The sequence below is a fragment of the Fusarium poae genome, chromosome 2, assembly GCF_019609905.1.
Source record: "Fusarium poae strain DAOMC 252244 chromosome 2, whole genome shotgun sequence".
Lineage (NCBI taxonomy): Eukaryota > Fungi > Ascomycota > Sordariomycetes > Hypocreales > Nectriaceae > Fusarium > Fusarium poae.
The window spans coordinates 1527076-1547434 of record NC_058400.1 but is presented as its reverse complement, the minus strand read 5'-3'; the positions used below and the strand labels follow the sequence as shown (position 1 = coordinate 1547434).

The 20359-nt window shown below is 47.4% G+C and overlaps 9 protein-coding genes across 9 annotated transcripts; 5 read left to right on the top strand and 4 right to left on the bottom strand.

Moving 5' to 3' along the window:
• Nucleotides 1-2179: 2179 nt before the first annotated feature.
• Nucleotides 2180-2773, top strand: FPOAC1_004452 (uncharacterized protein; the record flags this gene model as incomplete). Its single annotated transcript, XM_044849000.1, has 2 exons — nt 2180-2308; nt 2372-2773. 2 exons carry the CDS (start codon nt 2180-2182, stop codon nt 2771-2773), a joined length of 531 nt encoding a protein of 176 aa, XP_044707710.1.
• Nucleotides 2774-3057: 284 nt separating this feature from the next.
• Nucleotides 3058-5216, top strand: FPOAC1_004451 (uncharacterized protein; the record flags this gene model as incomplete). Its single annotated transcript, XM_044848999.1, has 4 exons — nt 3058-3196; nt 4755-4815; nt 4887-5088; nt 5151-5216. The coding sequence occupies 4 exons, from the start codon at nt 3058-3060 to the stop codon at nt 5214-5216; spliced, it is 468 nt and encodes a 155-aa protein (XP_044707709.1).
• Nucleotides 5217-6382: 1166 nt separating this feature from the next.
• On the top strand, nt 6383-7774 carry FPOAC1_004450 (uncharacterized protein; the record flags this gene model as incomplete). The annotated part of the gene is made up of 1 exon (XM_044848998.1): nt 6383-7774. One exon carries the CDS (start codon nt 6383-6385, stop codon nt 7772-7774), a length of 1392 nt encoding a protein of 463 aa, XP_044707708.1.
• Nucleotides 7775-9116: 1342 nt separating this feature from the next.
• Nucleotides 9117-9558, bottom strand: FPOAC1_004449 (uncharacterized protein; the record flags this gene model as incomplete). Its single annotated transcript, XM_044848997.1, has 2 exons — nt 9117-9307; nt 9528-9558. 2 exons carry the CDS (start codon nt 9556-9558, stop codon nt 9117-9119), a joined length of 222 nt encoding a protein of 73 aa, XP_044707707.1.
• Nucleotides 9559-11105: 1547 nt separating this feature from the next.
• On the top strand, nt 11106-11854 carry FPOAC1_004448 (uncharacterized protein; the record flags this gene model as incomplete). Its single annotated transcript, XM_044848996.1, has 4 exons — nt 11106-11235; nt 11319-11370; nt 11457-11640; nt 11693-11854. 4 exons carry the CDS (start codon nt 11106-11108, stop codon nt 11852-11854), a joined length of 528 nt encoding a protein of 175 aa, XP_044707706.1.
• Nucleotides 11855-12628: 774 nt separating this feature from the next.
• FPOAC1_004447 (uncharacterized protein) lies at nt 12629-14094 on the top strand (the record flags this gene model as incomplete). The annotated part of the gene is made up of 2 exons (XM_044848995.1): nt 12629-12696; nt 12750-14094. The coding sequence occupies 2 exons, from the start codon at nt 12629-12631 to the stop codon at nt 14092-14094; spliced, it is 1413 nt and encodes a 470-aa protein (XP_044707705.1).
• Nucleotides 14095-14167: 73 nt separating this feature from the next.
• FPOAC1_004446 (uncharacterized protein) lies at nt 14168-14887 on the bottom strand (the record flags this gene model as incomplete). Its single annotated transcript, XM_044848994.1, has 1 exon — nt 14168-14887. The coding sequence occupies one exon, from the start codon at nt 14885-14887 to the stop codon at nt 14168-14170; it is 720 nt and encodes a 239-aa protein (XP_044707704.1).
• An 839-nt stretch (nt 14888-15726) lies between these two features.
• On the bottom strand, nt 15727-16229 carry FPOAC1_004445 (uncharacterized protein; the record flags this gene model as incomplete). Its single annotated transcript, XM_044848993.1, has 3 exons — nt 15727-15900; nt 15965-16104; nt 16211-16229. The coding sequence occupies 3 exons, from the start codon at nt 16227-16229 to the stop codon at nt 15727-15729; spliced, it is 333 nt and encodes a 110-aa protein (XP_044707703.1).
• Nucleotides 16230-16529: 300 nt separating this feature from the next.
• Nucleotides 16530-18742, bottom strand: FPOAC1_004444 (uncharacterized protein; the record flags this gene model as incomplete). Its single annotated transcript, XM_044848992.1, has 4 exons — nt 16530-16967; nt 17058-17248; nt 17672-18113; nt 18635-18742. The coding sequence occupies 4 exons, from the start codon at nt 18740-18742 to the stop codon at nt 16530-16532; spliced, it is 1179 nt and encodes a 392-aa protein (XP_044707702.1).
• Between the last annotated feature and the right edge of the window lie 1617 nt (nt 18743-20359).

The window sequence follows — 20359 nt, the reverse complement described above, 5'->3', positions numbered from 1 at the left end:
TCAAGTCATAAAGCTGTCGCCGCCTCCCACATTTTCTTCAGCATGGACAAGGTACACATTCTTCAGCGACTGTCTTCGTCATTGTTACAATGTTCCGATAAGAGCTGGAACATGTTAAACTTGAACAGAAAACTTCATTATTGGTGGTCGAACGGCTTTCAGGGGTTGAAGTTCTACGGTTGGATACCAGTGAACTTGAACGACATATTCAAAGATCGAGGAATGATTGTCACAGGCGGGCTCTTGAACTCTCGCGCATCTATGACAACATTTCGGAACGCAAAGTCAACAAGCGCATCGAATTATGCAAGAAGTGCAAGACAATCGACCAAGCGACTATCAATTGTCATAATCTTCCCCTTTACACACCTACTTCTACCACTATATTCTGCACATCCACTATACTGTCACTATCCACTGCTATAGCCGCAGTTCCATTCGGGAGTATTGCAAGTTTTATCTGCGATGTCCTCTGAGACTGGGGTTCCTGTGTGCTAAGCCTTAGTCTGTTGCCGATACTATGATCCCCCCTTAGGGTGCAAAAACGCGAACACGTTTTCGTATTGGGAACTGTCACGGACCCAACTATAGATCACCAGGCAGCGATAACTCCCGAGACCGTGTTTCTTGTCTGGACAAAACCCAAACTCAACCTGACGCTAGTCAGGGAGTTCTTGGAGCAGATAGGGCAAGACACGGGCATTTTGGCTAGCAATAATAATTGCATCCCCATGGTTAATTATTTTAACCACAACATGAAGGAGTTCGTCATGTCACTTATACTTGCCAATGTCTTTGAACTTCTGTATCCAGATTCGCCGTGGCTTCCTAGATGAGGATACCTACGCCAAGCCCGCTAAGCAAGGTGACGAAAGACACTTGATGACTTGAATCGAGGGTTTGTCTAGACCGTTTATATGCCCTGATTGCGAAAAGGAATACTCGTCAAGCATCATCAGGCCGCAAGTTCTCTGGTTGGAGGTGTCCACCCCAGAATTATGAAACCCAGACATGATGCGTTCATTAGTGGGTGTTGAGAGCATCGGCTCTGTGTTCAAGCCCTTGACCAGCATCAAGATGAGACGCAGATCTCAAATTGAAGGTGTATTGGGCGAGTCTCACTCAGGATGGTTGAACCACGTGTCCCCGCAGCCAGTGGAGGACCTCATGAGCAACAACTCAATCAACGCCATCATCCAGCGGCTCGTTCGGCTTTTGGAATTGGCCAAGAGGTACCTGGTGGAGAAGTTGACTCGAATACCAGGTTGCCCCTGCGAAGCCAAGGAGAGAAGTATCTTCCTCGTCCACTCGGCAGACAGATCCAGCCGTTGTCAGACCCAGTTGCCCGAGTTACCTATGCGAATTGAGACGATCAGAGATGGCAGATCATATAGCGATCTACCATAGTAGGTGTTGCTACGTCTATGCCAGCCAGCCCTGAGAATTAGGCGGTCCACTGGTTCATGATGTACATGACCACAGTTACACGATTGGTGGCCCCGAGCATTGTTTTGTGACTCACAGTCTACTGGAAAGTACACCATGCAGAGGACCCCTTACTGTTCTCTTGCGTCACCACTTTCAGGGAGCCGGAGGTCAGCTACAACTGCCTCGGGCGGCCATGAAGTCCTTCCTCGATGCTGTCTGTAAGTCACGATAGAGCGGCGCAAATCCTACCCGATCTACTCACTGCCTTTTTTTTCTCCCACTCCTTTTCTCCCCTCTTTCACCCTCAAGATCCGGCGCGATCTGTATTCGTCTGTGGCCATGCTGACAGCTTCGTGGAAACAGTGCCCGGCATGGTGTCATCCTACATGCAGATCTGCGTTCAAGGCTTTGCCTTTTATCGATTAGTACAACCGGGACAACTTTCCAGGGATTTTCTGACTGGTGAATTGTTTACTTCAGTGTGCTTGCTATCAAAGGGTCTTCTATTGCGCAAATCCGGCACGAAAGATCATTTTTAGCAATGAAACACGCTCATGCTGTCCTTGACAAGCCTGCTGTGGAGCACAACGATCAATGAACTTCGACTTCCGTTATTCAAGTGCCCACTACACTTCTTATGAATTCCTCGACACAGATGGACCTGGACAAGTATCATGGACGGAAGGATTTCGCGGAAAACCCCGGCACTTGATGTCGCAGTCCCTCATTTAGAAGGGCTATGATCAGCAGGATGGTTAGTCTTCCGTTCCCAGCAGCTGAAGAATTGCTGGCACATGCAGAGGACCCGGACCATCGCTCGATCAGGTTCCTTGTTTCAGGCAGTGCTACTTGCACCAATCCAATTTTCAAGGAGGTCAAGGTAAATATAGTTTATCTCTTGTGTAATTCGGCCAGTCACTAATGAGAAACAGAAGCATCTTAGGGCTTTCAAGCGCGGCGTATGCTACATGGTACTTTCGAGCCAAAGACCTCGCTGTATGGACAATTTGATGCACGACCTTACGGGGAAACTCAGTATCCGGACACCTTTTCAGCAACGAATAATATGGATGACAGCTATCTGTTCATTCCACTACGAATTGTACGAAAACCAATCCCAGAACCCAACAACCGTGACTATCGCAAGGGTTTAGTGGTGGTAAAGATGCTTGACATCTTCGCACAGAACCCAATACAGCATGGTCTTCGTTCCACATCTCTTGAAACGACTTCCGGCTGTAAATTCCGCGTGAGGAAGAAGGTGGTCCCCTGTAACCTGGAGCAGAACCCACCTCTCAAACTATGGCTACCACTACAGAGAGATGTATGGAGCAATCCTTCATGAGAAAAGATTGACTTCTCAAACGGACTACAGGCCCAGATGTTGCGGATGCTTGAAAACGTTACTTGACAACAACTTCCATGACCGACACCGAGACAGAATTGATCAATTGGTTTGGTTGATGGTTGCATGGCCGAAACGAATGCCCAACAATTGAGACAAATACCATACAGCGGCCACTTCTTGTCACCGACCGAGATTGTTGAAAGTCTGGAAGACAGCACGAAAAGCAGAGGGTCATGCGCATGGTAGGAGACTTAGCCTGCGAACTGAAGCTTCCCTCAAACATGAGGATCCATCCCGCGACGTCGGTCCAACACCACACGCCAGCGCACGCTGACGTCTTCCACGAAGACGAGCCTGGACCTATTGAAGGGGGATCTGATGATGAAGGTGGCTACGTTGTCGATCATATCACCAAGCGAGGTCCGTTGTTTCTGGAGAAACTCTACGCCCGTTGAAGGATTCTATGTTCGATGGAAAGGATGGAGTACAAAGCATGATCAGCCCTACATGTCTTCAACGTCTTCACTTTATCACATGCAACTATCATGGGGATGGTGCTTCATGGTGAGGAAGCCAACGGTAGACGGTGCTGGACCAAGTACAACGAAATCGACTTCATATTCCTTTGGTGGACGAATCATTTCTTCGATGAGAGTCAATTCCAAAAGGAGGTATTCACGTCCGTGCCTACATCAGGAAGATGATTGATCCCTCGGAGGACGCCTCTGGTTCCCGGCTCGCTCCTCTATCAGATTGTGGCAGAGGTGGGAATACGAGGCTTCTCTGTCACCTAACCTACTTTCCACGATACAACAACCCATCGACTTGTCCAAGTTCATGATACAGGCCCGGGCTCAGTCTCTCTGGGAACCATCCACTGATGCACTATCGGGCCCGATATGGCTGCACCTCCAATGTGGTCAGCCTCTCCTGCGTGCCGATATCACGTTTACTATGTACCTCAAGCATACCTCTAGGTTCCGTACAGCGCTCGTCCTATGCCCAACGTCGCTTTTTCTGCAGAACAACTCAGCAGCTTTCCTTTAAATATCCTTCACCTTGCAAAAACCGGGCCTATGGGGCCACAGTCGGGTTGAATATCTGCACCTTAACAGAGAACACTGGTCTACCGGTCGTCACAGTCTTCACTATGCGTCTGTCGTTCGCTTTCGAATGATATTGCTATGAGATGAATATTAGCAGAGTCTAACAAAGCTATACGCCGAAAAAACCATTATACCTTGAAAGAACCAACATGAAACAGAGTCTAAGAGGGCCACGTACCTGGGTTTCCCCGTAAACAGATGGATTACCCACATAGAGGACAAGGACCGGACAAGCTGAAGATGCTTCCAACGTGCAGAATTGAGTAGATTAAAGGATTACATATATATAGATTAATAAAAGTCTCTCCTGGAGTAATGACTTCTTCATCCTTAGTTATCTAGCTAATGTCAGCTTGTGCCCTGTTTCTATTCCTCTTAAACTCAGTACTAAACCTTGTAATACTATGCTATCGCCAACTTGGAGCTTTCTGAGGTCTAAATCAGTGATGAGCAATGTAAATTGTAAGCCAGGACTTTTAGTGAGAAGCCTGCGGGAAGTAATGTCTGGGTCATGCCTATGAGTGCCCGTTTTTGACATCAACAATACAGTGGAAAGGATGATTACCGACCCGAAGCAGGCTCGACCCACGCAGTGACAGCCAGCTGCCAACAATTCAAGGTCGCTTTGAAAGCAATGGAGGCCACTCATTACCAATAGAGAGAAATTTTTCATCCCCCGCTGAACTCAAACATAACAAACACATCATCATTTGTCTACCATGACTTTGCTCCTGAACCCGGGGGCGATAAAATAAACCTTCAACAACATCTTTGCCCTCGGGGACGGGAGCTATCAAAGTTTCGGCATGAAACTTTTCAAGGTACGGCGAACAAGTGTATCCTATGAGCACATCACTAACCATCTCTGTTAGACTGTCAGAGACACCACTTCCGTTACCTGAATATCAGGTACCAGAGGCGGGCCATCACCGAGTAAGTCATCAGTTCCATCAAGGATGCTTGACAGCCTAAACTGACTTTTGTGCGGTGGCTGCGGAAGCGAGGAATTCTGGTGTTTGTGGGCTGCAGGGTCTTCAGCCAGGCACAGCAGCCAACAGCAACTTGCCTCCCCACACGGGTGAGCATCTTGACCACAGACTTCCAGCTCTTGGTGGAAATGTCATTTCATTGGTTGTGCCTGGCTGTGCAGCAGCCCAGGAATATCCTCGTCCGCCGGATGAGTTTAAGCGAGAATACCTCCATTTGGTAAGTTTCACACTATATCAAGATAGTGTTGCAGTGATAAGATCGCAGACTAACAACTACAGGACCCCTCGTCAGTTCGAACATTACTGGGTATCGTGCGGCGATTCCTGAATGGAGGATTTACATGAGATTCGTGGCCTGGCGTTGACTGCCACGCAGGCCAGGGTAGCCTCGGCCCTTCTTCTATCTACTGGCATAGACAATACAAACCACTGAACTGAAAAGCATTCTATCCGAGATTTATCATTCTTTGCCGTAACCATTCAAGCTGCTAAAATATGACTCCCAAGGGCATCTACCTTGGTTCCATGTGTTAATTAACTCCTTACCATTCACTCATCTGTGACGTGTCCCTCCCATTTGTCCAAATAAACATATCACCTGGAAATCAATCCCTCCTAGAGCTCGGCCCATCTTCGCTGAGAGTTAGTACTCAACAGCAAAATATTATTTCTGATTAGGTAGTCACGAATTCACAGCAGATGAGTAGTCGGTGGATGATCGGCCACGGCAAGTGGCAGAGATACGGGTTGGATCAACATCCACAAAGTGTGATAAGCAGGAAATAAAAAATAATTCCACCGGATGCGATTCAAGGAAACAAGTAATACCAAGTTATCTGCAGTGACATGCCTTGGCAGGGGAGATGAATAATATGTGGTATTCGGCAATCGATGATTTACTGATGAATGCGCACTGTACCAGGGAATATACACAGCCTCATTAAGCAACGTTATTTGGACCACAACTGGATCACCTTTGTATTCACCTTTACATATTATTCTACTATTGTCTTTCTCTCACTCTCAAAAACAAAGGAAAAGCGCGATTTTTAAATTAACAACTCATTTCCTCAAAGAGGGGTTGAGGGGAAGCGTGATAGACCCATATCGTGGACATTACGCGGCCTTCAACGCAGATTTTGAACCACTTACACGAGAATCATCAGCAGCGACAAAAGCTTTATAACAGAATAATAAGCATTTATGAATAACTCTCGGTCTAATACTATGCTTATCTTAGGCAACTAATTTTAAAATATTTAGACTCATTCCCTTTTTTTCCTTTGTCTTTAGTGGCATAAGAGGCCGACTCATCTAATTAGTCGTCGTTTGCTGAGGCCGCGCAATGCTGCGTCGCAAGCAACTATTTTCTCCTCACTATCAAAAACTTGAACCTTTCGCTACTAACAGACCATTCCATTAATTATCACATTCTTTTTTTTTTGTCCCTTACTCTATGGGAAATGGACACGGAAATATCCGTCGTTGAGGCAGAGGACAGCCTTATAAAAATGACAATGCCCCCACCACTTCCTCCTGTGTTATCCACAGCGCACGAGGACCTACACGATGTAGATGCTTCTTCGACATCTCCTCCCAGCATAATAAAACCTCCTGTCCCAGGTCGACGTCCGAGGACTTCCCAGCCACCGAATAATGCAGAGGTCTTGGTTCCCCCACTGATTGCGGGCGCAGTTGTTGCTGCTTTTGCGACTGCCCTTGCCGAAGGATTGGACAACCAACTTCTCGCGCACTACTATCTCCCCGAAGAAAAATTCCGAGTCAACGTCGATAGGGTTCTGGATCGATTATTATCAGAGTTTACCCTTATGCTGTGGGATGAGTTATGGACTTTTTACTGCGACTCGAATCCGCATTCCACGGACCAGATCAAGAAGCTTTTCGATGGACCGGTGTGTCAACTCATACTCATCCTCAATGGACCTGAAACACCACGATGTATTCTCGATAGAATAGGCCCAGGTATCTCAAGACGGCCGTCGACTTGGTCAGAGATGGCGCGGGGTATCGATCTTCCTATTGCGCTTCAGCTGTTGTGCAGTTACTGGGATAGAGAATATCCTGCTCGCTCGCCAAGGGGGTCACCCAACGAGATTGCCGCCTCACTACACACATATGTCACGACAGGAGACTCTGCGAAACATCTCATCACTAAGATCCGAGAGACACTCATCTCACCGCACCATGTACAGATGCACATGATGGAATCGGCTCTTTGGCATATTCTCTTCAGGACTCCTTCTCGACCGCCAGTAGACGGCTTCCATGTTGTTCAGTTCAAGTTCGAATGCCAGCTACCCGGTATACTCCATGATGTTGGCGATCCTCAATCGTTCAAGATTGGTTCTCTGACGGCTATGACTGGGACAGCCAATGATTGTGTTTATACAACTGTGTCCGAATATGCGACCAGGCAGTGGCCCAAGTGTGGTGAACTCCTGTTGGGATGTATCCAAGAAGCTGTCCAGGCGGCCTTGATGTCGAGTCGCGACGGCGATGCGTTTAACGGCATGTCTATCTGGGACGGCACCGACAACCCCTTCTTATGTCCGGGTCTGCGTCTACTACACGTCGAGGTCGAAGACGGCTATTTACGACTCACCGTGTCAGCGTGGATGCATACAATGATTGAGATCTTACAACAAATGGCATGGACATGTTCCGTCCTCAGTGCTTCACCACTTCCCGGTTCTCCTTCCGAGTCTGCGGTTCAGGTAGCAGATTGGCAGTACATGGAGGAGTCAATTTTTGTCGAATGTAGTCTGTCGCATCGGCCTGTACCAGAAGGAGACGGAGCACCTTGGGTGAGACAGCTGGGGGGTGTTGCAATCGCAAATGGATTTCCTATAAGTAATATTCGACAAGATTCGCAGATGTCATAGTTGCAGATGTGCAGGGAGGTTCATTACGAGATGAGACAACGATTAGTTTGTCAGATGATACCCATTTAACAGTTTATATTGAGAAGTATTCAATGATGACAAGTTATAATAATTTGCCCGCATGGTGTATGTGTTCTTTGAGATAACCTCATCAACCTGGTCCTTTGTTGGCTGGAGGCATGATTGCCGTGTAGTTGGAGCGTCTCATAGAATCCGGATTTGGTCATAACACGAAATAGCTCTTCAATTTTTTGCTGACGTATGGAAATGTACTCGATGGGTCTGGTGTTGCGTGTTTCTTTTCGTGGCAGCTTTGAAGCGCAGTGGTGAGATTTATTTGTCGGCGATGTTCAATAACGTCCCCCTCACTATCCAACCGATCATCCTTCTCGGTGCATTTCCCCCCCAAAATCCCCAAACTATGATCATCAATTAGTAAATGCTTCATTTTAATAGTCAATCGCGTACCTTGTCCTCCGTCGTGAATTAATTATGTGTTAAATCTTCCTTGTCGCATCCCATCACTCTAGGGTATCTTCCCCGCCTTGGCCATCGATTGGCACTTGTACAATCGTATACGAAATTGGCGTGCTTATTCATCAATCCATCCATCACGTGTGCATCGGAAATGGTGTTAAGTTTGCATGTGGAAAGAATCTTGCTTAGGCTTCACTTCCTGTAACGAATGGGACGGGGTTATCGGGACGACGATGGCGAAAAAAGTTTTACGAGCGACGCGCGTTGTGTAACTGTTGGTCGCTGTACGGACAAGGCGAGTTGAGACGAAGTCTGGCTGTGGCTAACAAACTAAACTCGGGCTATGCTAATTGGGATCTTTCGTATAAAGGCGAATTGATTGATTGAATCGACGTCACAGTGGAAGCGAGCAGAGGTGGAGGGTTTTGGTATGGTTGGGTTGGCACAACTAGACGATATTGTCAGTTTTCACATCCCAAAACCCGATACCTACTGTATTATGGTTGAATCAATCCTGGATCCGTGGGTTGAGGGTAGGGGAATTATGTTGAAGGTTACGTGAACTAATGCTGGATATTATTCTTTACTGGATGTAATTCCTGGGTATTGTTGTAGAAAAGGTGGCGTATAAAGTCGGCGTCTAATCAGAGCTTAATTGCTTCGTAGGTCCAAATGTGTACGACGTGGGGTCTGTTCCTGGAAATAAAGTCATTCTCATGCGTTGGGCGTGTGTCATTGCTTCGTATCGCTCTAAAGTGAGTTTCGGTTGTCTTGGAGAAAGGAGGGAAATGAAAGAAAGGCCATGGCGAAAGGTGAGTCAAGGGGACATTGTCGTGATCAATCGTGGTCTGGTTCTACTGTTGAATTAAGTCTTTGTTCGGTGTTCGCCTGTTGATGGTTGAGAGGTGGCATGCTCTTTCGAATGAGCTGACTCTGCAGTGCGTGCGTCCATTCTAGCTAAAACGCCCTGTCCTGGGCCCGTAGGGGAAGTAGGAAGGAAGCCCGAAAAACCAGGGATCAACGGGATCCACTCGATGTCGCCTGTTGCCGACCCCACTATCGGATGTTGACGATGGTATAAGATATGAAGATAATAAAAAAGTGAAGCTATCACAAATAATACAAAAATGAAACAATAAGAGGAAAAAAGAGTATAAAGAAAGAGAGATAGTCAGAAACTCAGTAATGAGGCCTCACCAAACTCATGGCTGTATATACCAAACCAAGAGCAGAAGGGGGTACTCGAGATGCGATGCCCTCTTTATGTGGGAGTGACCCTCCTTGTTTCCGACAGCGTCATGGTCCATCTTGGGAGAGAGTCAGGTATTCACACGCCATTACGGCAGTCTTATCCTGGTAATGAAGCATGACGATGGTACGATGCAAGCCAAAGGATAAACACATCACAGTATGTAGTCCTACTGTACTCACCACCTCTAGAGGGGAAATCCATCCATTCCTGCCATCCTGAAAACATCTGGCTAATTGACACCATCCAATGGCTATCATTGATCGATCAAACTGGGCTGGGTGTAGAGTCATGACTAGCCAATCGACCTAGCACTTCCCCTCAGTTAACTACCACAAGGTTTCACGCGGGCGCTCTTTAAGGAGGGGAAGAAGGAGTTTATGATTGATTGCAGTTAATGGTTTGTTCTAAAAGTCCCTCTTTAGTTGCAACCCTAGCATGTATCCTATCAATTGTCAGGTGAGTTACGCCAACGAGCGCCAAAGCACGCATCCGCGAGCCGAAGCCTCCGGGGGACACGGACATGGGATAGAGGGAGGACGGAGGAGGGGAAGATAGAACTGGCGATCCCTCGTCATCGGTCATCTTGGTTTCGTCTGGACTGATCGACCACACACGATACCCCCTCTTTACTAAGAATATGTGTCTTTAACTCTTGCAGTCTCAAAGACTCAATGTCTCTGATCTGATGACTTGTAACGGCCTTCGGCGACTGGCAATTGCTCTTGACTAAATCACCTCACTCGATTGCCGGGGGCCCATAAACGAATCGAGAGTGGATCAAATCGACAAGCTTTCCCCAGATTCTGTCCTCTTGATCTAACTTGAACTGGTCGGTAAGCGGGTACCAGACCGGTACGTAGAGCGGGTTCCCACTTGCCTGCGTCCCTGGTTGCGCCAGCACTAGACCCGTTGCGTCTACAGGTGTGGTCTGCTGAGCTTGGAGCCAGGGGCGTCACGCCTTCCGTCAGGCCAAAGTCACGCGATTATCCAACGACGACCTCAACATCGACGAGTGGTGCAATAATCCACTATGAGTCTACTGTATCGTACTGTATTATAGTGACCCTACCTAATGCGTGTTTCTTTTGCAACATCAAACAAAAACAGAAACCGGAGCGAGGTGCAGGCACGGTTGCAGGCACGGCAGACTTTAGTTATACCCCACTAGGTCGTGTCTTGCGGGTGTGGTGTAGGCATAGACATGAGCAGTTGGTTACCCCGCCCAGTCTGACGACAGCTCATTGCAGTAATTCAAGGTGAAGTGAAGTGAAGTGAAGCTGTACCTGTACCTGCCTCTGCCTCAGGTAAACTAAACCACTTCCCCGTCGGGGATGGACGACGCCGAGCGGCAGGTGCGATTGCAATAAGTAACAACCACCTCCCCTCCATCTGCTCTTTCCTTCTCCTTCCCTCTCATCACACATCAACACCTTCAAACCAAATCAACTTCACTTATAATCTTCTGCTTTCACGCAAAAGGTTTGTGGTCCTTCCTTTATACAATGCCCATCATTCCTACCAGTATCACTAACATTTCTGATCCCAGCAGAACCAGCTAGTAACCAGATCTATTCGATCAATTCACCACAAAACCCAATCATCATGACAGAAGAACTCTCCAAGGTCGACTCAGCCGTTCAAGGTCTCTCAAGCTCACCCCCCAAGGAGGAGAAGAAGACACGGCGACAAAGCTCAGCAGCGGCACCTGGTGTCTACAACGTCAATGACCTCGGTAAGTCCAACATGGTTCTCTCATAGCTCCTTCCGATATCGGGAAGAAGCCCATCATACTTGTTTACTGACTTATTGCTGCAGAGGCTGAGGGTATTGACCTCGAGCTCCCTATTGAGACTCAAAAGACTGGATGGTAAGCCATTGACCCTTGACGTCGTCGACCCCGCATTTCACCCGTAAGATGTCATCCATTGAGACAGCCACTGACCCGTTCAAAAGGAAAATCAACAAGAGCTCTAGCACAGTAGAAGACCCTGCTATCCTTAAGCTTCACCTTACGAAACCTCCCGTCAAGAGAATCACTCTCCACTTCCCATTAGGAGTGGAGGTGCAAGCACGAAACCTCAAGGGTGTGACAATCAAGGACGCACTTGATGCCATCCACAAGCAGTACAAGAAGCGGGTATGTTTGGAACACTTTACACTTGTACATGAACGCATACTGACATACACAGGCCGACGATGAGCTCGAAAAGCCCTACCTCGCTGGTTTCGAGTGGGACAAGGAAGAGTCATGGACCCGACTTATCGTTCACTTGCAGACCCAGGCCACGTCCACAACATTGGACGGTCCCTCCGGCGGCAAGAAGAAGAAGAACAAGAAGAACGAGGAATAATTTCTCTTGGCAACCATGATATCTCTTCCAATACTTCCAATAATTCTTGTTCGTTTCGCTGGTTTCGTTGCGAGTCGGCGCTCGGGATATTGCGTCTAGATATTCTCGGTCCGGTCATATTCTGCGCGATTGCTGGGAGCATCGCCTGGTGTACTCCTCTACTCATAGTTCTTTGTATCGCTGGTCGATTCGGTCGGCGTCCCAAGGATCCATGATATCATGGTTCCTTTACATAATATACATCTCCAAATGATTTGTCATATATCTCATGTGTTTGTCATTGTTCTGTTGATTCCGACCCCATCTGTTCACCCACAGACCCACAATGACCACTCTTACCCCGCGATAATGATGTTAGCTTGGATAAACTTGTACCTGAATCCTTGAACTACGTGGGTTAGCAATTTGTTATTAACCAACTCAATTTAGGAAGTCAATAAGAATGCGATTTGTTATCAATCTTTGTTGATTCCCGATCATATGCGATAAAATGGCCTGTTACGGAACCTCAGGGTAACATCCTGTAACATCCTCGCCTTTTCAGTTCAGCGGAATCAAAGCGCGATGATTTCCGGCTAACGTCGGGCCGTCAACATGATTGACATGCGGAATCGGAATTACGCTCTCAACGCCGGCTTACACGGCTACTGAGCGTCATACGTCGTTCAAACAAGGGGGCTTTTGCTTAAGCCGTCGAAACACAGTTATAATCATCATATTCCCACTCTCACAAACTTGTTCAGTTGAAAACTCAATATCATTCAGTCAGTCATCATGCCCATCACAACCTTTGATCTCAAGGAGAAGTACCGTTATCAGAATGGCTTCAACTGTCATTTAGAGTGAGTATCACATGTCAACTCTCATTCATGAATCTCAACTGACATCCTTTCAGATCTGAAGCTGTTGAGGGCGCATTGCCCATCGGCCATAACTCTCCTCAGAAGCCACCATACGGTCTCTACGCAGAAAAGCTGTCTGGAACAGCATTCACTGCCCCGCGACATGAGAACAAGCAAACATGGCTCTACAGAGTCCTTCCCTCTTGCGCGCATCCCCCATACCAAGCTGATACAAAAGCTGCAAGCGAGGACAACAAGACCCTCGACGGCGCAGAGGATGGAAAACTACACTATATCCCCAATCAGCTCCGATGGGATCCCTTTGATCATAATGAAGCCAAGGACCTGGACTTTGTCACTGGTTTGAGACTTGTTGCCGGCGCGGGAGATCCTACGCTGAAAGAGGGCTTGGGTATGTATATTTACGCTGCAGGAAAGAGCATGGATGAGAAATCAGCTTTTTACTCTGCCGATGGTGATCTTCTCATCGTTGCGCAAGAGGGCGCTCTTGATATCCGTACGGAATTTGGATGGTTGCTCGTTCGACCTATGGAGATCGCCGTCATTCCTCGAGGTGTCAAGTATCAGGTCCATCTTCCCTCCGGCCCAGCTCGAGGCTACGCTCTTGAGCTATACCAAGGCCACTTCAACCTTCCAGAGCTTGGCCCTATTGGTTCCAACGGTCTAGCCAACGCTCGAGACTTCCAATCCCCTGTTGCATGCTTCAGCGAGGACTTTGGAGCGACAGCCATGGATGGATCTAGCAAGTATACAGTGTCTGTCAAGTTCAACAATAACCTCTTCAAGACGGTGCAGGCGCACACACCATTCGATGTTGTAGCATGGCATGGAAACTATTACCCTTACAAGTACGACCTTGGCCGCTTCAACACCATCGGCAGTATCTCCTTCGACCACCCTGACCCCTCCATCTTCACCGTTCTCTCAGCGCCGACAAACACCCCCGGCACAGCAGTCGCAGACTTTGTTATCTTCCCTCCACGCTGGCTCGTCGGCGAAGATACATTCCGTCCACCATGGTACCACCGCAACACGATGAGCGAGTTCATGGGCTTAATCCAAGGCGGCTACGATGCGAAGAAGGGAGGCGCAGGAGGTTTCGTGCCTGGCGGTGCTAGTCTGCATAATGTCATGAGCGGCCACGGTCCTGATGCCGAGAGCTACGAGGGTGCGCGTAATGCAGAACTCAAGCCTGTCAAGGTTGGAGGAGGAAGTTGTGCGTTCATGTTTGAGAGTTGTTTGATGGTTGGTGTGACGAAATGGGGATTGAGCACGTGTCAGAAGGTACAAGAAGGATATAATGAGGAGAGTTGGGGTGGTGTTAAGAACCACTGGAAGATTCCCGAGGGGTTGAAGGTAAAGTCCCACCTCCTATAAGGGATCTATAAAATTGTTGTTGATAGCTTAACGAGCCGCAAATTGGAACCAACTTACAAAGATTTGTACATGTCTATTGCCCGCCAGTTCTTAGAACAAGATTAGACGGCATCTCCCTATCCTTGAACTCATCATCCATCTCATAAACCGTTTCCTCACCATCCGCTTTAAAGCCTTGCTGCATATACACCAAACGTCCCATACTTGATCCCTCAGTAACACACTCGATATTGCCTCTTTCCACAGCCTCATCCAAACCCCACTGAACTAACCTCCTCGCAAGACCCCTTCTCTGGAACTTGGGATCAACAGCGCAAATATCCATAACAAAGACCGCCGGAGGTGAAGCCGTAGCTTTCTCCCTGATAATCTCGCCTCGACGCTTAAAAAGCGATTTATCCGCCTGTGCAAGGAACTTCTGTTCAGTTTTATTCCCAGGGTATAGATCCTCGAGAAAAGTGCCCTTTGTGATATCACCAGGCGCATCGCCCCAGCCTTCGACAACAGAAGCCTGATGCCAGATTGCCATTCCGGCGATGGCGCCGTTGACGGTAGCTTTAATAAAGACAGTGTTTGGCTTTCCGTCCCGGTTTTTAGAAACAGAGTTGAAACGGCTGACTAGACGTTGAACGCCAGCATTTGCGCCTTCGGGTGTATCCCAGCCTGGGTTGAAAGCGATCCAGATTGCATCGTTGGTTTGATGGCCAAAGGCGTTGGCTTGAGCTCTGAAACAGCCTTCAAAGTCATCTGGGTTCGTGATGACTTTGACGCGGATATCTTCCTGGGTAGCCATTTTGTGATGAAGTTATGAGTAATTGATGATAGTAACAATAAGATGAGATGAGAACGAAGGGCGTATTTATGATTTTGGTGGATAATTATGAGAAATAGACTTCATCGTAGTTGAGGCATTAGTTCTTGTGAGAGTGCATGATAGTGGACCACGATTCCACTTCTTCATAGCCCCGTGGGGGTTAGTCTCTCTCGGTATGGATCGATAGACTAACTATGGGGTCGCAGGAATCTCTATTGAAATTCAGTAACAGACGAAATAATTTGGTCGTTGCATCATATATTCTACCTGTATTTGTGCTGTGAACTTCCCGCCATATGAACATTGGTCCTGGACATTTTGCGTGTTTGTGGCCGGCCTGGGATAGCTTCAACCTACCTCCATTGGGGAAGCTCTTTGTTCGGCGTGAGTCATCACGCACGTATAGGGTGATACTGTATCAGTGGTGGTCGTAACTTGGAATCTTTGTGTGGAATAAATGATGAATCGGTATAAATCATTAGGAAATTCATGCTCAGCAAATAAACATAACTGGAGAGTAACGGAGAAGTTGACGTCAATGTGTCAAATGTATAAGAATAAATAACCCAAAATTCCAGTCAGATCCCATAAATGACACGCTATTTTCTCCTCTTGTGCGTCCCAGTCTCAAGACTTATATATCTGTTCAATTTTCTCACTGGCATATTGTCAACTCGTTGACATCGTAGCGGGACCAACAAATTATTCTTTGGGTAGTTGCCAATTTCTTCATCCGAATCGGCGTCTTGTCCCCTAACTCCGTCAGAATCAGAATCGTCTTGACCTGGGTCGGTATCAAGACCACTGCCTGACTCTGCCTACATACCGCCAAGATTCGTGTCCTCGTCTGAAACATCACCATCGTCGTCGTGATCATTGATAATATCGTTAATGAAATCGCCTACGTCGTCGTCACCCGCAAAGTCAGTAGCGACGTCTGAGATGTCTGATCCTTCTTGATCAAAGTCCAAACTCTCAACGTCATCTTCGATCTAATCCCTATCAGAACCAACTCCATCAAGATCAAGGATCGTCATCGTCATCATCTGACAAAACTTGATCGTCAAAATGATCCGCTTCTGAAGCTTCTACAATGAAAGAGATTGAATCATTGTCTTCGCTCTTATCGTCTGACTTGTCGCAATATTGAGACTCTTCTGCTTCCGAATATTCTTCCGAGTGCTCAGATGGTTCTCCTGGTGTGCCTGGTAGTAGGTTTTCGTATAAGTCGTAGGTGTAACAGGGTGGTAGTGTCCGTTATCCAAGCTGAAACCCTCATTGTTGATGGAGTTCGACTTATACTGATAATGTTCCTGAACATAGTTGGAAAGGAAGTATCCCCAGCGGCACCGGCTAAAACTCCACTACCCGCTACTGCTGCAACTTTGCCCCCAGAAGAATTCCCAAAGCTGGTATGCTTTATATCTTGACTCTGTGTATATGTATCAAGTGACCGCTGCCCGCTAGTAGACTGGACCTGCGACAAGTATTCGGAAGGATGAGCAGGTGACGGAGTTGACTTCATGTGGACAGGTAAGTCGGATTTGTGAATCAAGGTAGTTTTTCCTGGTGCCGTTACTGGACCGGATGGGTCAGGCTTCTTCTCGTCTGGAGTAACCTGTTACGTGGGAGCTGGCTTCTGGGTCGGAGAAAGCTTGGCGATAGAATCAGGCTGTTCGGCTGTGGCGGGCTTCTGTGAAGAAGGTCGAGTCGTGACAGGTTTCTGAATTATTGCGGGTTGTTGTGTAGACGACTTTGGAGCCGCCAAGGTCTGCTGAGATGGGACAGGCTTCTGAGACTGTTGGGTTTGGCCTAGAACAGGCTTCTGAGTCGAAGTAGACTTCTGAACTGCAATAGGCTTTGATGATGGGGATGCTTTGGAAGGAGGCGTCTGAGCCAGAGCCAGAACGGGTCTCGCAGATGTAACTACATCGTGAGTTGGGGTGCTATGCCGCGCTGTGATCGAGTTCTGAGATATACCAGGCGTAGTTGATCGTTTACCTGGAGCTGCTTGGGGGATGATAGATAGCGGCGAAACCACACCATTTTGAACTTGCGACTATTCATGCGTTGTTTGTGCTATTCCGACAGGAGACTGAGAGGCTTGCAAATGGTTAGGGGGTGATGACTTAACAGGCGCGGCAGTTACTGGCTGTTCTGGCTGACCTGATTGAGCCCCGATAGGCTTGCGTTCAATGCTCGGGAGAGAAACGAGTTTGACCGATGAATCAAAGGGCTTAATTTCGGGTGCCTGAGGTTGAGACGGTAACATGCTGGGTTTTTGAGGGTTCACGCTGAATGGTTGATAACCCTGAGCAGTTTCTTGCTGAGTCACTTGGTCTGCCGAGGTCTGTCTATGAATGTAGGAACTATGTGACGACAAGGAATATCTATCACCAGGCAGACTTCTGGGCTGTAGTATTGTATTCAAAGGACTTCCAGGGGATGTATTTGGCTGGAAAGACTGGAAAGGCTTCAAAGAATCTTCCCCAGGGTCTTGCTGAGATGCGCCGGGATACGGCATATATGGGCTTTTTTGCTTCGGTTGGAGTTGCCTGTGCTGAGGCTGAGGAGCTTGCCGAAAGTGCAGTATACATATCCCAACTGCTTCTATGGCTAATCGGCACTCGCTGTTGTCCAGTAAGACTTCCTGATTCCATGTTAAAGGTTGTATGCACTGGGTCTCCAACGATAGACTGAGGAGGGTGGAATGGCTTGATGTGGTGAATAATCAAGCGTGTAGAGATAAATAATGAGCCATACTTTGACAGAACGAGATTTGACTGATGTAGTCAGCAGTAGAGAGTTGTTCCTCGAGGAACTGTTTCAGGCTTGGCCTATTCTTCTCATCCACGTTGATGTATGATTGTGGGAACGGCTCTTTGGCAGGGACGATTGTACTGGAAAAGATGACCTTGAGCCCATGTGTCACATTGGGCTTCTTGGTTGAGGGGTTTGGTTGAGACGTTTCGAGAAGTTTTGAGGGGTCTTGGACGAGTTTGGCTACCGCTTCTCCTGAGTGGTCGATGCCATCAACATACACATAAACAGACTGTGTTTTAAGTATCTTGGTGACGGTTTTCGTCAGGTACTTAAAGAGCTCTTGGACATTCCACATCACTTTTGGCGTAGAGGATAGGGCGTCCTGAATTCTCTGGAACCTGGCCTGTATATCGTCGAATGCCTCAGGGGCCTGCGGGACGAGCTGATGGTAGTATTGCTCTCAGCAATCCAAGACGCGCTCGTGGAAGTTCGCTTCCACAGATGGAGAAAGAGCATGTTAAATGAATCGCGATTGGCTCCTGTTGTAGTTGAGTATGGAAAGCATGCTTCTTCAAAGTGGACTTTTCACATCCCTCTGACCCTCGGAGTCAAAGCAATCCGTGCTTGGAACTCTGTCAGTTTGAGGAGAGGGGTTCTCTGATTCAATGTTGAAGCGTTGAATTGAAGGAAACTGGAAGCTTTGTAGGAATGCAGCTGGGTTGGGTTTCAAGCTTTGTGTTCGCGGATGAAGTGGTGGGCCCTGCAATGATAATGCTAGCAAAGGTAATAATATACTGAATCTCGATGTGAAATACCATGGTCGATGCACTTGGATATGGCGGGTAACGTATTCTATTGAGTTATCTTTGGCTTGGGACCCTCTAGCTCGTAGTTGGGAGCGATACTTCGGGGATTGCTTGCCTCAGGCTTAGAGGCTATCGGCTTCCTGGTAACACCGCTTACATTCATAGCCAGCACATCAACATCGACGAAATAAGGCATCCCATAAGACTGATTGCTGAAGTCGGCCGTTGAAGAGAATGACTTTTTGGTTGGCTGCGCGAAGCTCATGCTGGAAATAACGCAACAGCTAATTACTGTTGTACTTCTGTGGTAATATCGTCATTGTTGTTTTTCTTCTGAAAGATTAAAATGCACTGCAGGATAATGGACGGGATTAAGTCCATGACGTGGGAAGGGAGAGCGGAGTGTAATATATAAGAGTAGCAGGCCTACCCGTCACTCCGGGAAGAAGTAACGGAGACCACACATGTGCCACTCCAGTATGTCTACGTACTCACGACCACACCAGTACAGGCATTACAAAACCTGGCACGCCATCAGCTTCACAGGTAGGTGTGTAGGTGCTTTGGAATTGCTTAGTCGCCATACCGTGCAGCAGTCTACAGTTATGTTTTGTCACTGAAATGTGTTGGGGGCTGGCCGCGTCTCGCCAACACACCGGGATAGCGACCTCATACACCTTGCCTTTTTACTAAGTGATGGAACATTCTTGTTCATTTTGCACCTTTGGCAAGTGTAAGATACTACAGTTAAGACTCGGGTATCTATACTATAGTTAAATTACCTATCCCAGCAGTCAGGCGAGGCCTGGTCTTTTGGATCCATGATGAAGGCACGTCTTTTGCGAGACCCCAGGGACTATAAATCATTGATCTAAGTATCGCACAATAACAAGTGGCGATTAAACTATTCTGATCAAGACTTGATGATGTGTCAAGAACAGTACTACATACTGGCTTAATTTCAGGCTGTCTGTTCATAAGGCAACACCACATCCATTCTATGCAACTCTTCCAAATCCATTCAAGCAGGGCTGGTAGGTCTTACTTTCTATTTTTATTCAGGTTGCTTTCCTTTGCAGTACGACATTGATTCCGAAATATTCCTCAAAAATGTACAATACATATTCATCTACAACAACTGATGTACTTTCTGTGGGTCAATTGCGAGCCTGATTTCTCATTAATTTTGTCGTATAAGAGAACCCCCGGAAGAATCTGGGGGCCAATTCTTACATCTTATCCCAACCATGGGCCAGTCTTTAAAATAATTCCGGGGTCAGCCAGAGCCTTATGTGTAGGTCCAAAGTTAACCTGAGAGGTGCCCCTGATAGTGTAATAATAAGTGGGTAATTTTACTGTTGACCTGAGATGTGGTGGGTCAGCGTTATGTTAACCGATTGGTTCAAGGAGTGGGGGCTCTCAGTTCAGCTTTTCTTGATGTATCGTTCCCCTTGACCTTCTCCAATCACATCTCATGTTCGCGGCAGAATACCCACTTATTTTTGCGCTATCAGGGGCACCTCTCAGGTCAACTTAGAGTGGTATTGTACTCTGTAGGATAACTGGAGAGGTGCCCCCTTAGCGTAGTGAGAAGGTGCCCCTGCAAGCATATAATGCGGGTCATTTTGAAGTCAACCCGGAAGGTGGTCAGCTCATAAACGTCACGTGTTTTCACGAAGCACCTTCCATTGCTGAGGCTCAGAACTGGGTAAAATAGCTGATTAAATGTCATACTGATATATCAGTGATGTATGTATCACTGATGTGATGACTAGGCGAATCTAAATCTGATAGTAAGTTTATTTCAAGATCTATCTTATTATACGAAGACTTCAAGTCGGACAGTGCTCCACTTGAACTTGGGGCGATCCAATCAGAAGCC